Source organism: Parus major, chromosome 3 (assembly GCF_001522545.3).
Source record: "Parus major isolate Abel chromosome 3, Parus_major1.1, whole genome shotgun sequence".
In the NCBI taxonomy this organism is placed as follows: Eukaryota; Metazoa; Chordata; class Aves; order Passeriformes; family Paridae; genus Parus; species Parus major.
The window spans coordinates 71,961,815-71,978,459 of NC_031770.1; the positions used below are offsets into that span (position 1 = coordinate 71,961,815).

The 16,645-nt window shown below is 34.3% G+C and overlaps 1 protein-coding gene across 8 annotated transcripts in view; it reads right to left on the reverse strand.

The window, feature by feature from the left end:
* GRIK2 (glutamate ionotropic receptor kainate type subunit 2) overlaps nt 1-16,645 on the reverse strand; it is a 357,308-nt gene that overhangs the window by 221,796 nt on the left and 118,867 nt on the right. For all 8 annotated transcript variants that reach the window (XM_015622177.2, XM_015622179.1, XM_015622175.1 and 5 more), the window contains one exon: nt 15,102-15,359. In XM_015622177.2, coding sequence (XP_015477663.1) covers nt 15,102-15,359 — 258 coding nt within the window. The remainder of the gene's footprint in view (nt 1-15,101; nt 15,360-16,645) is intronic.

A 16,645-nucleotide genomic window follows, 5' to 3' on the forward strand; every position in this document is an offset into this window, starting at 1 on the left:
CAGACATATTTATACATTGACTAAGATTCTTGAGCTACTGTTAATCCAAAGTATTAACATTACCATTGCTATTGTCTGACAATACAGGAAATGTCATAATAAGTTGGTTATGCAGGATAAAAGTAACAAGCTGTCATGTACTGAGAAATAAAAGTTTATCAATCAGCAAGGGACAGTTTCAAAAGGACACATATTTAGCTGAGCAGAAGAGATATCAGAGCCTCCAATGAAGGGAGGAATATAATTCAAGAACTACAAGGACTATGAAGCTAAGAACAAAGCAAGTCCTTTCTTCACCATGATTTTGAGGAGATCTAGAATATTTTTAATCAAACAGTTCTCTAGAATAATTTTTAAATAATTGATTTAAAATATAATATGAATCGCAGGCCTCAGATGAAAAGGAGACTTCTTATTTTATTAGGATTTACAAAATCCCAGTAGTGCAAAAACAAAACCAAAAAACCAAAACAAACCCAACAAAAAAACCCCAAAGCAAACAGAATACAACCATTTGTGTGTATAAGCCCCTAAAAAAAAAAAAAATCTATTTTACAACAGTATAGAAATAATAGCTGCATTTTGGGAATGTACTTCCTGCATTTTCTTTCACCAGGGACACCTTTTTCCTGTCCCTTTAAACTCTCAATTCCTTCTCTTAGCAGCTACTGTGATAGAGCCCTACCTCTGAATGGCTGGGAAGAGTGCGGTGTGAGTAACTCTTTTCAGAAGCTGCCATCAATTCATCGTTAAGGAGAATCCTGAAGGAGCAGTTTGTGAGCTCTCCAGCTGGCATCTTCCTCCAAAGAGATCAATCACATTACCTCCTCGACATGTTCAACTTCAACCAGTCCAGGAAGCAAGAGCCCCAAGTTTGTTTTAAAACCTGTCTCCAGCTCAGCAGCCTTGCAGGCCATTGCTATGCCACCTGGCTTGCTCATCAAACTATTTATCATTTCCATTAATGCTGCCTTTGTGCTGCACAGGAAGAATGCAAGCAAATGCCCTTTGCAATAGGCTGAACACATCAACCTTTTTCTGTAAGAAAACACTAATGCTTTTTTAAAGGCTACTCCTTATCTTCCCCATATCAAAAATTTCAGAACTTATAATATACTGCTTTGTAGAGCCAACAGAAAACAGTCTCCCTGTTTTTAGTAAGTTGTTTCCTCTCACACCTCTCTGTACTCTCCTCCTTCCCTGACAGCCCCCCTGCCCAGTTTTTTTGGTTATGCCTTAGAAGAATTTCACTGTGTATTGAGAGGGGTATGGGTAGAAGGGAGGAGAATGCTGGTTTATTGGCATTGATAGAATGTTTTGCATCAACTGGAACAGTTAATTGCTGCAAAATGACTCACAGAGATTACCCATGAACTCTAAAGTTTCGTTTTATCATCTTCAACTGAAAAAAAAAAAAAAAAACACTTCTAGAGGAAGGTTAAAAAGAAATTTCACAACCTAGCATTGGCTCTTGAACAGTGGGCTATTCTGTGCTGTTATATCTAATACAACAGCACTGTTATGAAAAGCAAAGAGGAAATAGAGACAAAGGAAAAAGACAGCTTGATGGACCTTTCATATTTATTCATATTAAGCCTTTTTTACTACATTAAGATCATTTCACACAATTTCAGCAGTGTTAAGGATCCTTAAAATGATCACCAGTTATATTTAATCCCATTTAGATACAGCAGCAATGGTGGCTTTAATAGAAAAAGTTAGAATAACTTTTTAATAGAAAAAGTTAGGAAAATAGAAATAAAAAAAGGAAAAAATTGTCTTTTCACTGTGAACATAATTAATGCAGCTTCTTATTAGTAGCTTTAGAGTCCAACATTTTAGCAGGGTTTTACAATCCTGTAGTTAAAGGATTGGAGAGCAATCAGAATAGTACATGTGTATGTATGTATATATTTTGCAAATCCTAATTCATTAGAGTCTGATGCCATTGGCAACTTGCAATATTTAAAATGTACTATGATTAATGGCAGTGACACGAAGAGGAATTCAAGAATATCTAGTATGATGTTGACTTATTTTGCTGTTAAACGTGACTTCTACAAGGAAATGATAGTACCGTGTTGGTAAAAGAAAGGAAATGCATCTGGTAACTGACTTCAAAAGAATTTTTGCAAAGAAAATTCTATTTAACAAGCCCTTTGTCAAAAATATAGCTGTTCTGTTTCAAATGTCTTTAGCTGAAAATTTAGATTCATGAGGGCAAGCCAAGATGCAAGAACCATCCATGATAACAGTACTATTTGCTCAAATAAATTCTAGAGTTGTATTTGTATGACATAATGTCCTTCCAGGGGAAAAAGTACAGATGTATAAAGTGAGCACAATGTCCAACTACCTATAATTATGTCCCTATCTCCTTGTCAAACCATACACTATATGACTACTCACCAAACTCTTCCTCAGAGATACAAAACCACTGTTGATAAATCAGAACAACCTTAGACTATATTGGCATGTTCTATCATATCTTAAAGAACTAATTCCAAGTTCCACATTGCCCATATGTGGCCTTTTGGCTATACAAACACATTTAAAGAATTTGCACTGCTGCAGTTTATGCTTTAGGAAAAAAATTATTTGATCATCAAACTGGGATTCTTGAGGAGAGGGGAAGGAAAGGTTGGGGGGTGTAAGTAATATAGTTCTTTTGAACATATCATTAACTAAGTTTTAGTCACCTTGAAAAGACCACTGAGTATGAGAGGGCAAATAAAAGTTACATCATTTCCTGCTAAAAATATTTTCAAAAACTATCTTTTGGATGGTGGCTGTGCCAGTAATCAGAGAAGAAGTTTCAGTCTAGGTAGTTTTCTTCTAATATTTTTTTCCTAGAATGTGTAATAGAATAGAATCATAGAAACATTATCTAAGATCATAGAGCCCAACCTTTGACCAAAGACCACTATGCCAACTCAAGCACAGCACTAAGTGCCAAGTCATTTCTTTGAAAACTTCCAGGAACGGTGACTCCACTGCCTCCCTGGACAGCCTGTTCAAATTCTCAATAGCTGACAAAAATTCCCTCTTCTAAAACATGCAAAAAGAAAGGCTGAACTTTAATTACACAAATCTGTGCAGGTATGTATATGCATTTGAAATACAAACCTCCCTCTTGTGAAAAATTAATAAGTGTCTAGACTAGGCCAGAAAAAAAACCAACTAATCCTAACTAAAATCCCAATCCCCCTTTCTTTTAGACTAAAAAAAATAATTTTTAAACAATTACTTAGTACAGGAAAGCAGAAGTGTTTAAAATTATATTCATGACTAATACTGAAGTCGCAATTATTAAAATACCATATATAGAACAGACTAGCTTTAGGGTTAAAAAAATCACTGAACAAGAAAACCATGGATCCAGGTTTAACTCCACAGACAGTCAAGATTTCTATTCTGATACTGAGCATATCACTTAATTTTTCTGTCTTGGGTCTTAACATCAGAATGTTAAATCCATTGTACTGCTGTTTCAGCATAACCAGCTGTATAACTGAAGAGCAAGGCAATAATCAGCTTTATTGTTTTCCTTAAATATGCTAAGCAAGCACATCAGACCATGGGTGCAAACATCTTTTATAGTTGCAAATAGCCAATCCTAATTCAGCTTATTTCCAGTAACAATTCTTTCCTAATAAAGGCTTTGCAGTGCTGCAGTGAAAAATAATCCTCTACCCCATCCCACATAGCTCCACAAAAGAGAATCAATGTGCTCCTAAAGTTCAGAAAAGACCTTTGGTTCATGGAACAGTTTTGATCTTGAAGGTCACCCTAACAAGATGAAGAAAACTTTTTTTCATGCCACCTGAGTACTTATCAGATGCAGCATACAGAAACTAGAAAACAAATTAAAATAAAAAACTCAAACTCCTGTCCATCCTTTCCCCACCTTTGCACCTAATATGAAAAAGTAAGAAAAAATAATATATTTGAAAGAAATGCTGAAAATTGGACAACATTCTGCCTTATTAATATATTAAATTTGCCATCTTTTTCTAGTTCCGTCTACATTTGACATTTATATATGTCAAATAATCTATTATGATATGCCTGATCTGAAATGTTGTCATTATTCTGTTTTCTAAACATGCTCCTTTGAGCATTTTCATAAAGTTTTATCATTAATTCAGTATTATGATGGTGGCAGCAATAAGAATTAGCAGTCCTGAACATTTCAAAATAATTATCATAATTGTATGAAATATGATCTCTCAAGTGGCTGATCTATGAGCAGTGTAGTTTGATGAGGATGAAGAGTGGAAAAAAAGAGCTATACTACAGTCAAAGGATAAAAAATTCTGTCAAAGATGTCAGGATCAATGATAAAAGAAGCAGTAGAACAAGTTCGCAATTCCTAGACATACAACAGAAGCACTACTATTGTATCAAACTATACAAAGCTAAATAAAAAACACTGTCTACTATAAATCAAAATGGACTTAGCTTGAAAAGACACATAAATTAACATCCTCAGATGTAATTTACACCAGCTTAGCACATTTATTCTTGGAAACAAAAGCACTATCATTTTTGCTTGAAAAAAAGGAAGTACTAAGAGTGCAAGAGAAGAAAACTCTGCAACTGAAGGTTAAATTAATTAATTGAAATTAATTAAGACAGTAATATTTGAACTTTGAGTGACACAGAGGAATTCACAAGGGGACAAACATCACAAGTATATTTCACAGTGTTCTTCCAACTGGAGGACAAAATATGTAATACTTTGTAATATTATCTAATACTATGTAAAACTGTAATACTGAAATAAGAAAAAAACTGTACTTCGGTTTGGATAAATCTCAGAATGTATGTCCCATACAAGAATGTGGATCTGATCTTGTCTCAGTTTTCCTCTTTTCATTTTTCACTTAGTTTTCCTATTATATATTTCTGTATTTGAACGTAATAAAAAAATTTCCAGTATTTATAAAAGAAATAATTATTTTGATCAGAAGTTCCCAAGGCAATTTTCTGTAAGATTTAAATTATTAAGTTTATTCAAACCCACAAAAGCAAAACAATTTAAAGCACTATTTGGAATAAGTTCATTGTTATACCTTCCGGAAATATTACCTCCACCTCTCTTCCTTAGGCTTATAGAAAAATACTATAAAATACCTTATGGATCTTTAAAATTTATTTTTTTTTTAATCCATAAATTTGTTTTTGTAATACTGAGTCTTGTTGCAGTAAGTCCTAATGCAATTTTTGGCCAAAATATGGTTGAGAGCTGTAGCAACATGTTTTCCTGAAAGATGGGCTAGAATCATGCATTTTGTAATCTTGTTAACATTTACTTTGCTTTTCAAAAAAGTAATTAAAATCTACATAGAATTATTTTCAAAGAACAATTACAGGCCCATTTACCAGAAAAAGAATAACAGGATTTAAGTATTTTTCTGCAGACAACTAGCTAAAGTAATTGCTAACATCTGCATAAAGACCAAAAGTGAAAATGAAATTTTAACTTCACAACTTTCTCCATACTACTGATATATTCATATAACACTAGAAAAATATTTTTGAACTTTACAGAATAAATGTGCAATATCTGTCTTAGTAGAGGAATACACCAACCTGCTACATCCAAATACCACAACTGAGTTTAGCACATAACTACTAATTGACTTTTCACTTGAAACTACTGTGAACAGCTCTTGAAACACTCTGTATTTAAAAGACACTATGGAATATGTAATCATTCAGGACAATATTTCTTCATTGTCCAAATTATTAGTCCTATTAATTATTATAATTCTACAAAATTATAATTTATTAAAGGAGGCTTAAGAGTCTACTGTCTTCAATAAGAATACTCAATAAAAGTGTTACAAATGCTGTAACCTCTCTGAGCAGGTGACTGAAAAGACGTGGAACAGAGCCACTTGCCATGCCAGTTTATATGCATGGGAAGCTTCATGCTTTGATCACATTGGCAAATATAACCCTCCCTTAGATACTCATTTCATTCATTCCACTAAAGCAACACAGAATAACTATTAATTGATAATGCACCAATTAGAAATGAACAAGCATATCTCCATTAAACATTCTGTGCTAATCTATACCACCCCAATCTCTGTCTTTGATATGATTTATACACAAATTCATTTATTTGCAGGAAAGGTATGCACCTAGCCCTTCATAAGCAACCAGTAGTCTGAACTCTGCATCTGCTACATAGAACCAGAATAAATGCTAGCTAAAACTTCACAAGTCAAAACATTATAAATATACAAAAGCAAACACAGATGCAGTTTTCATCATGTACACTGTATAAATATATATCCAATTTGAGAAATCAGGATCAATGACAGTGGAGTAACTTAACATTAATCCATAATTTAATATAATACATACATATAATAGATAATTTGATAAAGACATTAGTCAGCATCAGTGGTAATTAATAGTCCTGATAGAGACCTTTGAAGGTCACCCTTACCTGTCTTTTCTGTTCTGTCTAGGAAGAGCAGTATGAAAACATTGATGTTGAAAAAAATTAAAGACTAAAAATTAATAATAAAAAAAAAACCAAACGACCAACACCACCCAGAAAAAACACCAACAAACCACCAAACTCATGAGGTGGATTTCGCATAGCTTTTCAAGGACATCTGTTATTTTGTTCTAACCTAAATATTACTAGCTGAATCCTTTCTGCTACAATTTTAAACATGTGTCTAACTCTTCTTAACATAAAGGATAGTTTATCTGTTTCCTTTTCCAAGACTTTTTTGTCTACTTCCCCTACAGAAAAGTAACACTCTTGGAGTCTTCTCCTCCCAGGTCATATTTTCCTTAACCTCTGATCTCAAGAACTCTCATGTTTCTTGAGATACGCTGCAAATAGCAATGTAATAAAATGTAACACTGTTTTTTATGCAGACGAAATTTTAATTACCTAGGAATTTCTTACACATGTAATTTCAGATCAGACACCTGAGTTCAGTGCTGTTTTCTTTCTCATAATGCCATTGTTGGCTTATCCACAATGTGACCAAGTCTTGTGCTTGAGAGAACTACTAAAGCACTTTAACACAAATTATATTTTCTAAAGTATTAGAACTTCTGAGATGGCCACCCACATAAGTAATTTATATGCTCTCCACACCAGAAAACTAACCTTGCAAGTCTATCTTTTCAGTAAGATGCAACCAATCTATTTACATTTATTACTCTTTGTTTGCATCCATTTGACACTTGCATTAAGTACCTATGGTTCTAATTTTCATATATGAATGTCAACCTGAACAGTTTGGCTTTCTTAACTCAATATGTATCACATCAACTCGGTTTTTTTTTTCCTTGACCTCAAGGCACACTGACCTGGCAAAGAAGGAAATTTTACATTATTTGCTCTTCATAAGGGAAACCTCACAGTTTCAGCCAGCTTAATACTTTGAGACTTTTTTAGTGCTTACAAGTAAGCTGGGTTCTTTTTTCCCAGAAATATAAATTCAGTTTACTGGTCTATTTAAAACAACAACAACCAAAACAAAACAAAAAACACCAACAACAACAAAAACCCCAACCCAAACAACCAACCAAAAAACCCAAACAAAACAAAGCAAAACAAAAAACTCCAAACCAACAATGACAAAAACAAACTGAAACCAACAAAACAAAACCCAACTAATAAATTCATGCTACAACCTCACTTTATGCTGCCCAAATTTAAGCAGGTTCCAAGTTAGGAAGGAAGTTGCTTGGAATAGGTATTGGTTTAGCTGTCAATTAAACATAAGGAACCAGGATAAGTGCACTTCAAAATCTGGACAAATATCAAAGTTGGGATGAACCTGAGCTTGCCTACCTTAACCAAACTTCTCAAACTTTGTCTACCATCCATATGTTCTCAATGGTAATTATTAAGATCACCTCGTTTTAAGGTTTTTCAGAAGTCACTTGCTCCAGTGATTTGAAAACTTAGGTTCCTTGATAATTGTTGTTTCTCTTTAACCAAGTTTGGTATTATTTACTCTTCATTTTAGAATCCAACTAACTCTATTGGGAGAAATTACAGTTTTAACAATATTCACTTAATCACCATAGAATCATAGAATACTCTTGGAAGAGACCCACAAGGATCATTGAAGTCCAACTCCCAGCCCTAGACAGGAGAGCCCTAAAAATCTCACCAATTTCTTAAATTCAGTTTAGTACATTAGCATATTCTTAATTATCAACCATTATTTTTCATTCCCAAGCATCAAGTCAGTATCAGAAATATCACAAGTCTTTTCAGTACGAAAAAAGTCCACATATATTATAACTTCTTTCTAAGATTGTTTTAACAGCTGTGTCCTTCCATACTCCTTTTCCCAGTGAACACCTAGTTTGAGATATTTGTTGATATTAAAACACTGCCTAGTGGTTAATTTTGTTGGATGATTCTAGAAGGATGGGAAGCAAAAGCCTTGTCTGATCAATTTAATGGCTTAGTGATTGTTTTGAAACTTGGTCCACAGCAATGTAAATCACTTTTATGCTTTCTTTCATCTGCTCCCAGCAAATATTTCCTACTGTACTGTGGACTGAGCACCCCAGATTATCTGTAAAAAAAAAAAAAAAATAAAATTTGTCTTTTTTCTGCCTGTATCTATCTTTGAACAAACTTTGTCTTTAAAAATACCAAAATTTCAAAACTGGAATGTATTCTACTTCATGCCAACCATGGCAGTTTATAAGTTTCTGTTATAGATAGAATCAAAATTCAAGTCTTGTCTTCTAAATTCAGGTGAAATGCAATGGCATTACACCAATTTCAAACTTTCAAATACAGCATTCTCAGCTCTCATTCCTTCTCTCAGAATAGACCATTGTTATATAGATATGTTTACAAAGGAGAGCAACTTTTCACATAAATTGAAACATTGCTTAATTAATTTATCTAGAAGCAGAGACAATCAGGCCTTTTCAGACCAACTCATTTCTTTGTCTCCTCTGTTGCCAGTTGTCTCAAGCCTCTTAAGTACTTTTTCTCATCTTTATAGTGCACTGTGTATATTCTCCTTAAAGAGAAATTTTGTCTCTAGCCAAAATTTACTTTGAATCACTTAGAAGCTCTTTCTCCTTAATCCTTTAGCAATATTGCCCACCTGCCATCATCCCAAATCCATGTCACCCACAAGATATTTAATTTCCCTTAGTTTAAAATTATATTAACTGAAAAAGTAGCTGTCCTTCAGCAATCGTAGTACAAGGTAAATGAAAAAAACCCAGCCATAAAAAACCACAAGATGTAAGTTATCTGGAAATAAGATACTATTTCTTATTTAGGAAAATAGAATAGAATAATTCAGTTGGAAGGGACATGCATCCATCATCTTGTCCAAATACCTGACAATTTCAGCGTTGAACAAGTTAAAGCAAGTTGAAGTCTTAAACACAGACATGCTTGGGGACATCAGCCACCTCTCTAGGAAGCCTGTTATAGTATTTGTATCAAGTATTCGAGTATCTTAATAATATTTTTAAATTGTGGGGGCCAGAACTGCGCACAAAATCAAGGTGAGGTCAAAATAACACCAAATACAGTGGGAATTAGGTAATAGGAATTTTAATACTGGTCCCAAGAAAGAAATTGCTATTTTATTGCAAATCAGTGTGACCTGCAGACTAGAGTGAATATATCAACAAAATGATATCTTTCAACTTCCTTCATTTTAGTTAAAGCACATGATTCTGTACTAAAGACCAACACAAAACATTTTTATTTCTGAAATAATTTTTCAGCATTTACTTTGGCTTCTGTTCACAGATGTAACAGATTTTTGGTGTTTATACTCATTCACTCAAGACCAAAACAAAAGTTAATTAAGAAAAAATACCCAGAACCCTGTTTATATCAACTTGCTCTGTTGATATATAAAATAATCAATATATTTATATCTATACAAGTGCCACTATAATTAAAAAGCCCATCACATAACTATTCATGTATTTTTTTTCCTTTTTTTTAATTATCTGAAATTCACAAACTTATTTACAGTTTGTCTACACTGTTTTTTTAGCTCAGAGATTAGAATATGTACTTGAAATTAGGTTACTGTTTTGAGACCAATTAAATCCATTAGGACATGCAGCTGACAAACATATTGTCATTTTTCCACTTTTCCTTCTTAAAGACAATTGACTGTATCAAATCTGTAAATCTGAAAGGACTTAATTAGTGTCCAGGGACAGTTTAGTGGAACTTAATGAACAAAGAGATCATAAATTACTTTAAGGTGAAAAAAATATAAAGTAACCTGCTAGGAGGTGTTTTGGATTTGGGTTTTGGTTGTTTTATTTTTTTGGGTAGGGATTTCTGAAGTTTTGTTTGTTTCTGTATTTGTTTTTTAACATGAAATCCTAGTTAAAAGGAATATGCTTTTCCATTTAAAATTATCAAAGTAAGCAATCTTTATCTTTTTTAACAAGAAATGTATTTTAGAGCCCCATTACAATGCTTTTGCCTGTAGAACAGGTGGGCTATATTAAAAAAAAATCTTGAGAGATAGGGGGAAAGGAAACCAAATCATAGAAGGAAACAGAAAGCAGCTATTATTTAATACAAAGAAAAAATTAAAATAATGAAAGGGAGTTTCAGAATTATTAAAATTGTGATTCACAAAAAAAGGACTCATACATTTCTAATTCCCTGAAAGAAAAAATTCACTTAGTGCCACAATACCTAATCCATATACTAGTAGGGCTGAGGCTTTATTAAAATATTAAAACCTTTGTCCATTCTATGTTCATTTTTATTTCTGTTTATTTATTTATTGTTTATTTCTGTTACCATACTCCCAATGTAAAAACTGCATCTCTTCTTACCGAGTCAAGGTAGAATTAACCTTTCTAGTTTATTCATCTACTTCATCTTATTTCTACAGTCTTGTGCCTTCCTTATTATACTGTACCCAACCTGATCTTTGCTCACTCCACTGTTACTGATCATGTCCCTCTAGAAGCTTCTCTCTACCTATTTCAGCATGGCACAACCTCTATTTTCTCCTGTGGCAAGCTACCTTGCATTCCTCATTACAGACTCCTGAACACAAGGCAGGTCTGATCAGCACAGAACAAACCAGTATTCGGAGGCTCAGTCTGACATGAGGAACAATAGCTGGACTGCACAGATTCATTTTCTCTTAGTCACTTCTGCATCATAAAGCATAGGACAGGGTCTAGTTGCTACCCATAGTGCATTAAAAACAACTTATGCCTTTTCTCAAATTAGAAGTAAGATGTACAGCTATTCCTTCTCAGAGAATATAGGGAGAATGCTCCAATGAGGGAGACAATAAACTGAAATTACTGTTCTTAGCAGTAATCTCTTTGATTGTTACAAAGGGAGACTGGGATTCCAGATTTTCTCTCTTATTTTGAACTGGTCTCTAAACAAGCATTGACTTCCCCTGTACCACCTTCATACCACCCAATCTCAAATCAAATTAGATCCAGACCAAATACAAATATCTATTTTATACATCTCATAGAATCATAAAATAGTTTGGGTTGGAAGGAACCTTAATCATCTAGTTACAATCCCGTCCTCAAAGGCAGGGACATGTCATATTAATTTTTTGAAGGCAGCTAGTCTGTGGATTGAAAGGCACAAAAAATCAGCATGGAGGACTGCATCTACACTTACATGGATCAGACACATAAATGGCTTTCCTTTATGCAAGGCAGAACCATGGGGGTTTGAATAGAGCTGGATACGATGGTGCTGTCCTGGGGCAGCTGAACTGTGCACTTGACCTCTAGCATACCTCTGGGAGTGACACTAGAGTTAACATGGGCTTTTACAGGCTGCAGTGTCAAATAAACACACAGCTTTTACCATTTGTTTTCACTCTAGAAAATATACCCTACACTGAAGAGATGAAGAACATGGACACAATTTATTTTTTTTTAGCTCTGAAGCAGATGAGATATCTCTCCTTTATTATCACAAAACTTTAACGATTCCTTGGAAAAATAACAAAACTGAGCCCTAACAAGTAAGGATATAAACACATTTGTAGAAATATAAATAGTTAAATAGATACACAAAATCATGCTTTCCCTCAGAGGCAACCTATAATCTTGCAGGAGTTTGACAAATGGGAAAACCCTCATAATTTATTGGAGAAGTATCCAGACCTCGTTAATGCATGCTTTATACCTTTTCTTCCTCAATATAATAAAAGTATTAACTCTCTTTGTATCCATGTTTACAATGATAATAAAAATACATAAAGCAATTATGAATCTCAAAAAAAATATTAGTTTTAGCAATTAAATTATCACTGTAGCTGCCATACCAGCTTATTATTTTCTTGACCAGGATGCCCTTTGGGAAATTGTCCATTTAGATAAAGGAAATCCGTAGCTCTAAAATCATCATAAAAAGGCATACATCATCCTAAACAACCATTCAATAAAGTAGTGTAAAATGTGGGTAATTAAAAGAGAAACAAAGGAGAAAGGAATAAATAATTACATCCATCTTACATTAAGGAATCATTGATCAAATGGAAGAAACAGACACAAACAGTGAGAAATATTTTGTCTTCATTTCCTTAATTTTAATTGAAATTAAGTTTTAAATGCTGCAAATCATACAATATAATTCCTAAATCTTAGTTGAAACATCATATTCAGGTCCAGTCCTAGACTACCAATTGAATATTTGTCTTATGACAGGAAAGAACCTCTTCCTAAGGTCAAGCAACTACTTCATTTCAAAAGGTTCCTTGACCCCTGCCTCAAAACCCACCAGCTTGCACTTGAACTCGAGCAGATATAAAAATCTCCTTCTTTGAGACTGATAGTTTCTCATAGCTAAGAGTTGTTCCTGTAAGTAGTTCAAAGGCAAGCAATGCTTCCCAGCCGAGAAATTTGCTTTTGAAGTCCTGGAATTATCCATAGGAGATGCTACTAACAAACAGAAGTTGACAGTCTTTAAAAAGTAGAATTTAAATTCACTTACAGAAAACACCACAAAAAAAAGAGCAGATAACCTTTTTAAAACTGATTATTTTTTTCTGCCTCTTCAGACAGAAAGTGATTTTAAGGGCAAAACAAAGAAGATTTTGTAGATGAGGTTACTGCTTATCCATGGGAACAACCAGTACCATAATATGAAGGGCCTGGCCACTCCAGAAAGAAATATAATTTTAAAGAAATTATGTCCTGGAATATTCCTTTAAGCTTTTCAAATAGACTAAATAACTCAATCTACTAATTCATTGTGAAAATTATTTTGAAATTGTTCTAAAAGTGTTCATTTTCAGAGCTTTTTCTCTCTTAAATATTAACGGTAATAACAAGTAGAACAAGTATATATACACAATATATACTAAAAAAACCTTCTTTTTCATTTTCATTCCCATTTCTATTTATTTCTTGGCTTTAAAACATGCTTTATTGAGATCAGACCTACCAGGGCTGTCAATATATCTCTTGATATGGAAAGATCATTAAACATAAAATATTTTTTGGTTAACTTTTTGAGGACAGAAGAGAATTACTTGAAAGTATTGAGCAAAGTGGTTTCAAAGTATTAAAAAATATGAATTTTCTAACTGAATTGATTGTTTTAAGAGGTAACCTGCTCTTGAAAAAACAGTTTGGCTCCAAATGATTTTAATCAAGGTGAAATATTTGCAATTTACACAAACCTATATCAATAACTCTGTCACAACTCACTTCTTTCTATCATCATATGGCTAAAATTTGAGAGCTTAGCTTCCTTTCCTATTTCAGAATAATACAAAAAAAATTAGGAAAAAAAAAGAGGAAAAAAAAGAGGAAAAAAAAGAAAAAAACTACATATTGCTTGCCTTAAGTCTATAAAGCTAGAGTTTGATTTTAAATATTAAATCAAATAGAGTTTGATTCCCTGAGACTTTTGGTAACATCAGCCAACAAAGTTGTAGTAAGGAAGCCTCTAAATGTCACAGCCTTGCAGTTTTTTAAAAAGCATAAAGAAATTTATCAGTTATAAATACTTTGATGGAGTATTTATACCTCTTCACCTTTTGGTAGCTGTATGTATATCTTATCCAGGCTTGAACCGCAAGCAGGTGTTCTGTCCTGCTGTCATAACTGCTGTTTATCTAGCAGAGTTAGTCTTCCCTACAGGTAGCCTTACGTTGTTTCTTGATCTTATTTTTTTTAAATTTCATATTTGGATAGAGAGCAGCATCATGTAATGAGCACATCAACATCCTTCCAGTTCAATGAACCACAAGAAGGATTTGAGTCTCACTATGCTCTTTTCCTGACAATGATGGATCAACCAGCATGGAAGAAGTTAGCAGCATTTCCAATCAGGTTTAATATATCTTCTTTGGCCAAGTGCCTTCCTTGTATCTTCCATTACAGTGATATTTCCCTCTTAACCAAGGTCTTATTTCTGACCACTACTAGACCTCAAATGAAGTGTTAGTTTTACAGCATTTGTCAAAGGTGCCACTGTCAAGGTGAAACTGAAAGGCAAAACAGATTTTAGGGTGACTAAGGGAAACGTAACAACCTAGTATATTTCTGCTGGAAAGTCAGGAGTTCATTTTCAGCTCTTGTAACTCATCTGCAAAACAAACCTCCCAACTTCCTTTCGTTAAAACTGTGAGAAGTTGAAATCAGGGCTCCTTCTCCACATTCTATCTAAAATTCCAAACAAATATGGCATCTGTTTTCGAACTCAACTAACACCAGAAGCAGCACCAGAATTTAGGCTTTCTACTTCACTGGGCACACTAGTGTATCTTTCAAGTTACCATATTTTTCTTCCAAGTTTAAGTTTTTAGTAAAATCAAAAGACATAGCTGTCAGCAACTGTTAAGACACTGCAGAAAACACAGATAGAGTGTGACCAATTTATTGACAGCTGTGAGCTCAAACACACAGGATTCAGCAACTGAAGCATACTTATGAGAATACTTATGCTAATAAGTTCACATTATTTGTTATACACTGCCTCACCAGTAAAATTCTTGCAAATTATTAAAGATTTCTTAAATTATGAAATAAGAGTAGTGATGCCCTTCCTCCCTCTCTTTGTGTATGTGAGCAGATCCACACACAGTCCGATGCTTTGGCCTTACCAGTGCTGTCATCGTAAACAACAGTAACTGTTTTCCACTTGAAGAACTGCACAAGGTCAAGGATGGCACGGCTGAGTGAAGAGAAATCCGGATAGAGGCTGACATAGAAGGAGTCCTTGTTGTCTGACACCTGATGTTTCCAGCGGGTCTGGATGTGTGGAACTCCCAAAGCGTTGCAGATGGATTGCACAGCGTTAGCGGAGGAGCTGTGGGACGGTCCGAAGATGGCTGCCACCCCAAGGGACAGCTGATCGCAGGCTGAAGAGGAGACAGAAGTCTGTCAATGATGAGAGGGAAAAAGGCAGTGTGCCAGAAGGGATTGCACAATTCATATTAAACAAAAGGCACTCCATGGAATATGACTGTCTTACTGACAGAGCTCCCTTCTTGTGTAACGCTTTCACTTATACATTTCAACTTGAGAATATACGTCCAAGCTTTCATTAAAAACGGATGAATATTGACTCTTAAGATCTAAATAGTGCTCAGCAGTGTTTATTAAAATTTTCCATGTCAGTGGAAGTGGCAAAGACCAGAAATTTTGCATCTTTTTAAAAATACTGACAAAACAGGTTTGTGCTTAGCTTCATCTTACACTTAGAAAATGGTCAAATAGGACAGTATTCTAATCTAGATTGTTTAAGTGATAACTTCTTCCTCAATCAACCTAATTACTCAGGAAGTTTACATGTGAAGTAGCTCACAGTTAATTATCAGGCACAGGGTTAATTTCATTAAAATGGACATTTGAATTTCTGTATCTGAAATAGGCACGTTGGCTAGTACAATCTATGGACCAACATTTTCCCTAAAATTAAATTGCTGTCTGTTAGTGAAAAAAAAATTAAGTGCCCCTTCTTAAAAACTGGAAATGCTCAGTTTTGCTATACTTGTATGAGTCTATAAAGCTGGCCCTGTGAGTCACTGACATGATACTCCTGTATTGAAGTGGCTCAGATTCCTGTTTTCTGATACTCTGGTGGCTCTACCCGTACTGTTCATCAGCAGTCTCTGGTCTGTATCATCTCCCACAGCATACTCCAGAATCATCTTGTTGAATATGTGTTAGGACATGCCAAAAAGAAGGCAGGAAAAGATAGTCAATAATGAAAACCAGAGTTTGGGACAAGGCCTTGCTCCAATCTCTGCACTACAACGGGCATTACTTTTACGAGTATGCAGCTCTGAAAAACAGACTCTGTCCTCTAGGAAAACAACTTGTTTGGTAGAGAGAAGTAAAGAAAACCAAACTAGACGTGAGTATTTATATGGGGTTTGATTAATTGTTACTCCACCATCAATGCTCCTGACAGCTGAGGAAACAAGCAGTGGAAACACGTCTTGCTGCATTGCTTTTCTCATCAATTCAAAATTAATTGTTGTGCACATTCTTTTCAACTTGATGAAAATATTGCTAAGTCTTTCAAGTGCATTTCAGAAACTATGCTGGCACACCTTTTGATTGCTGCAGAACACCGGTGGTTTAAATAAACTTGTCAGACACACAGGATCTTCATTGCTATTCGGTGTGTTGCCTAAATGAC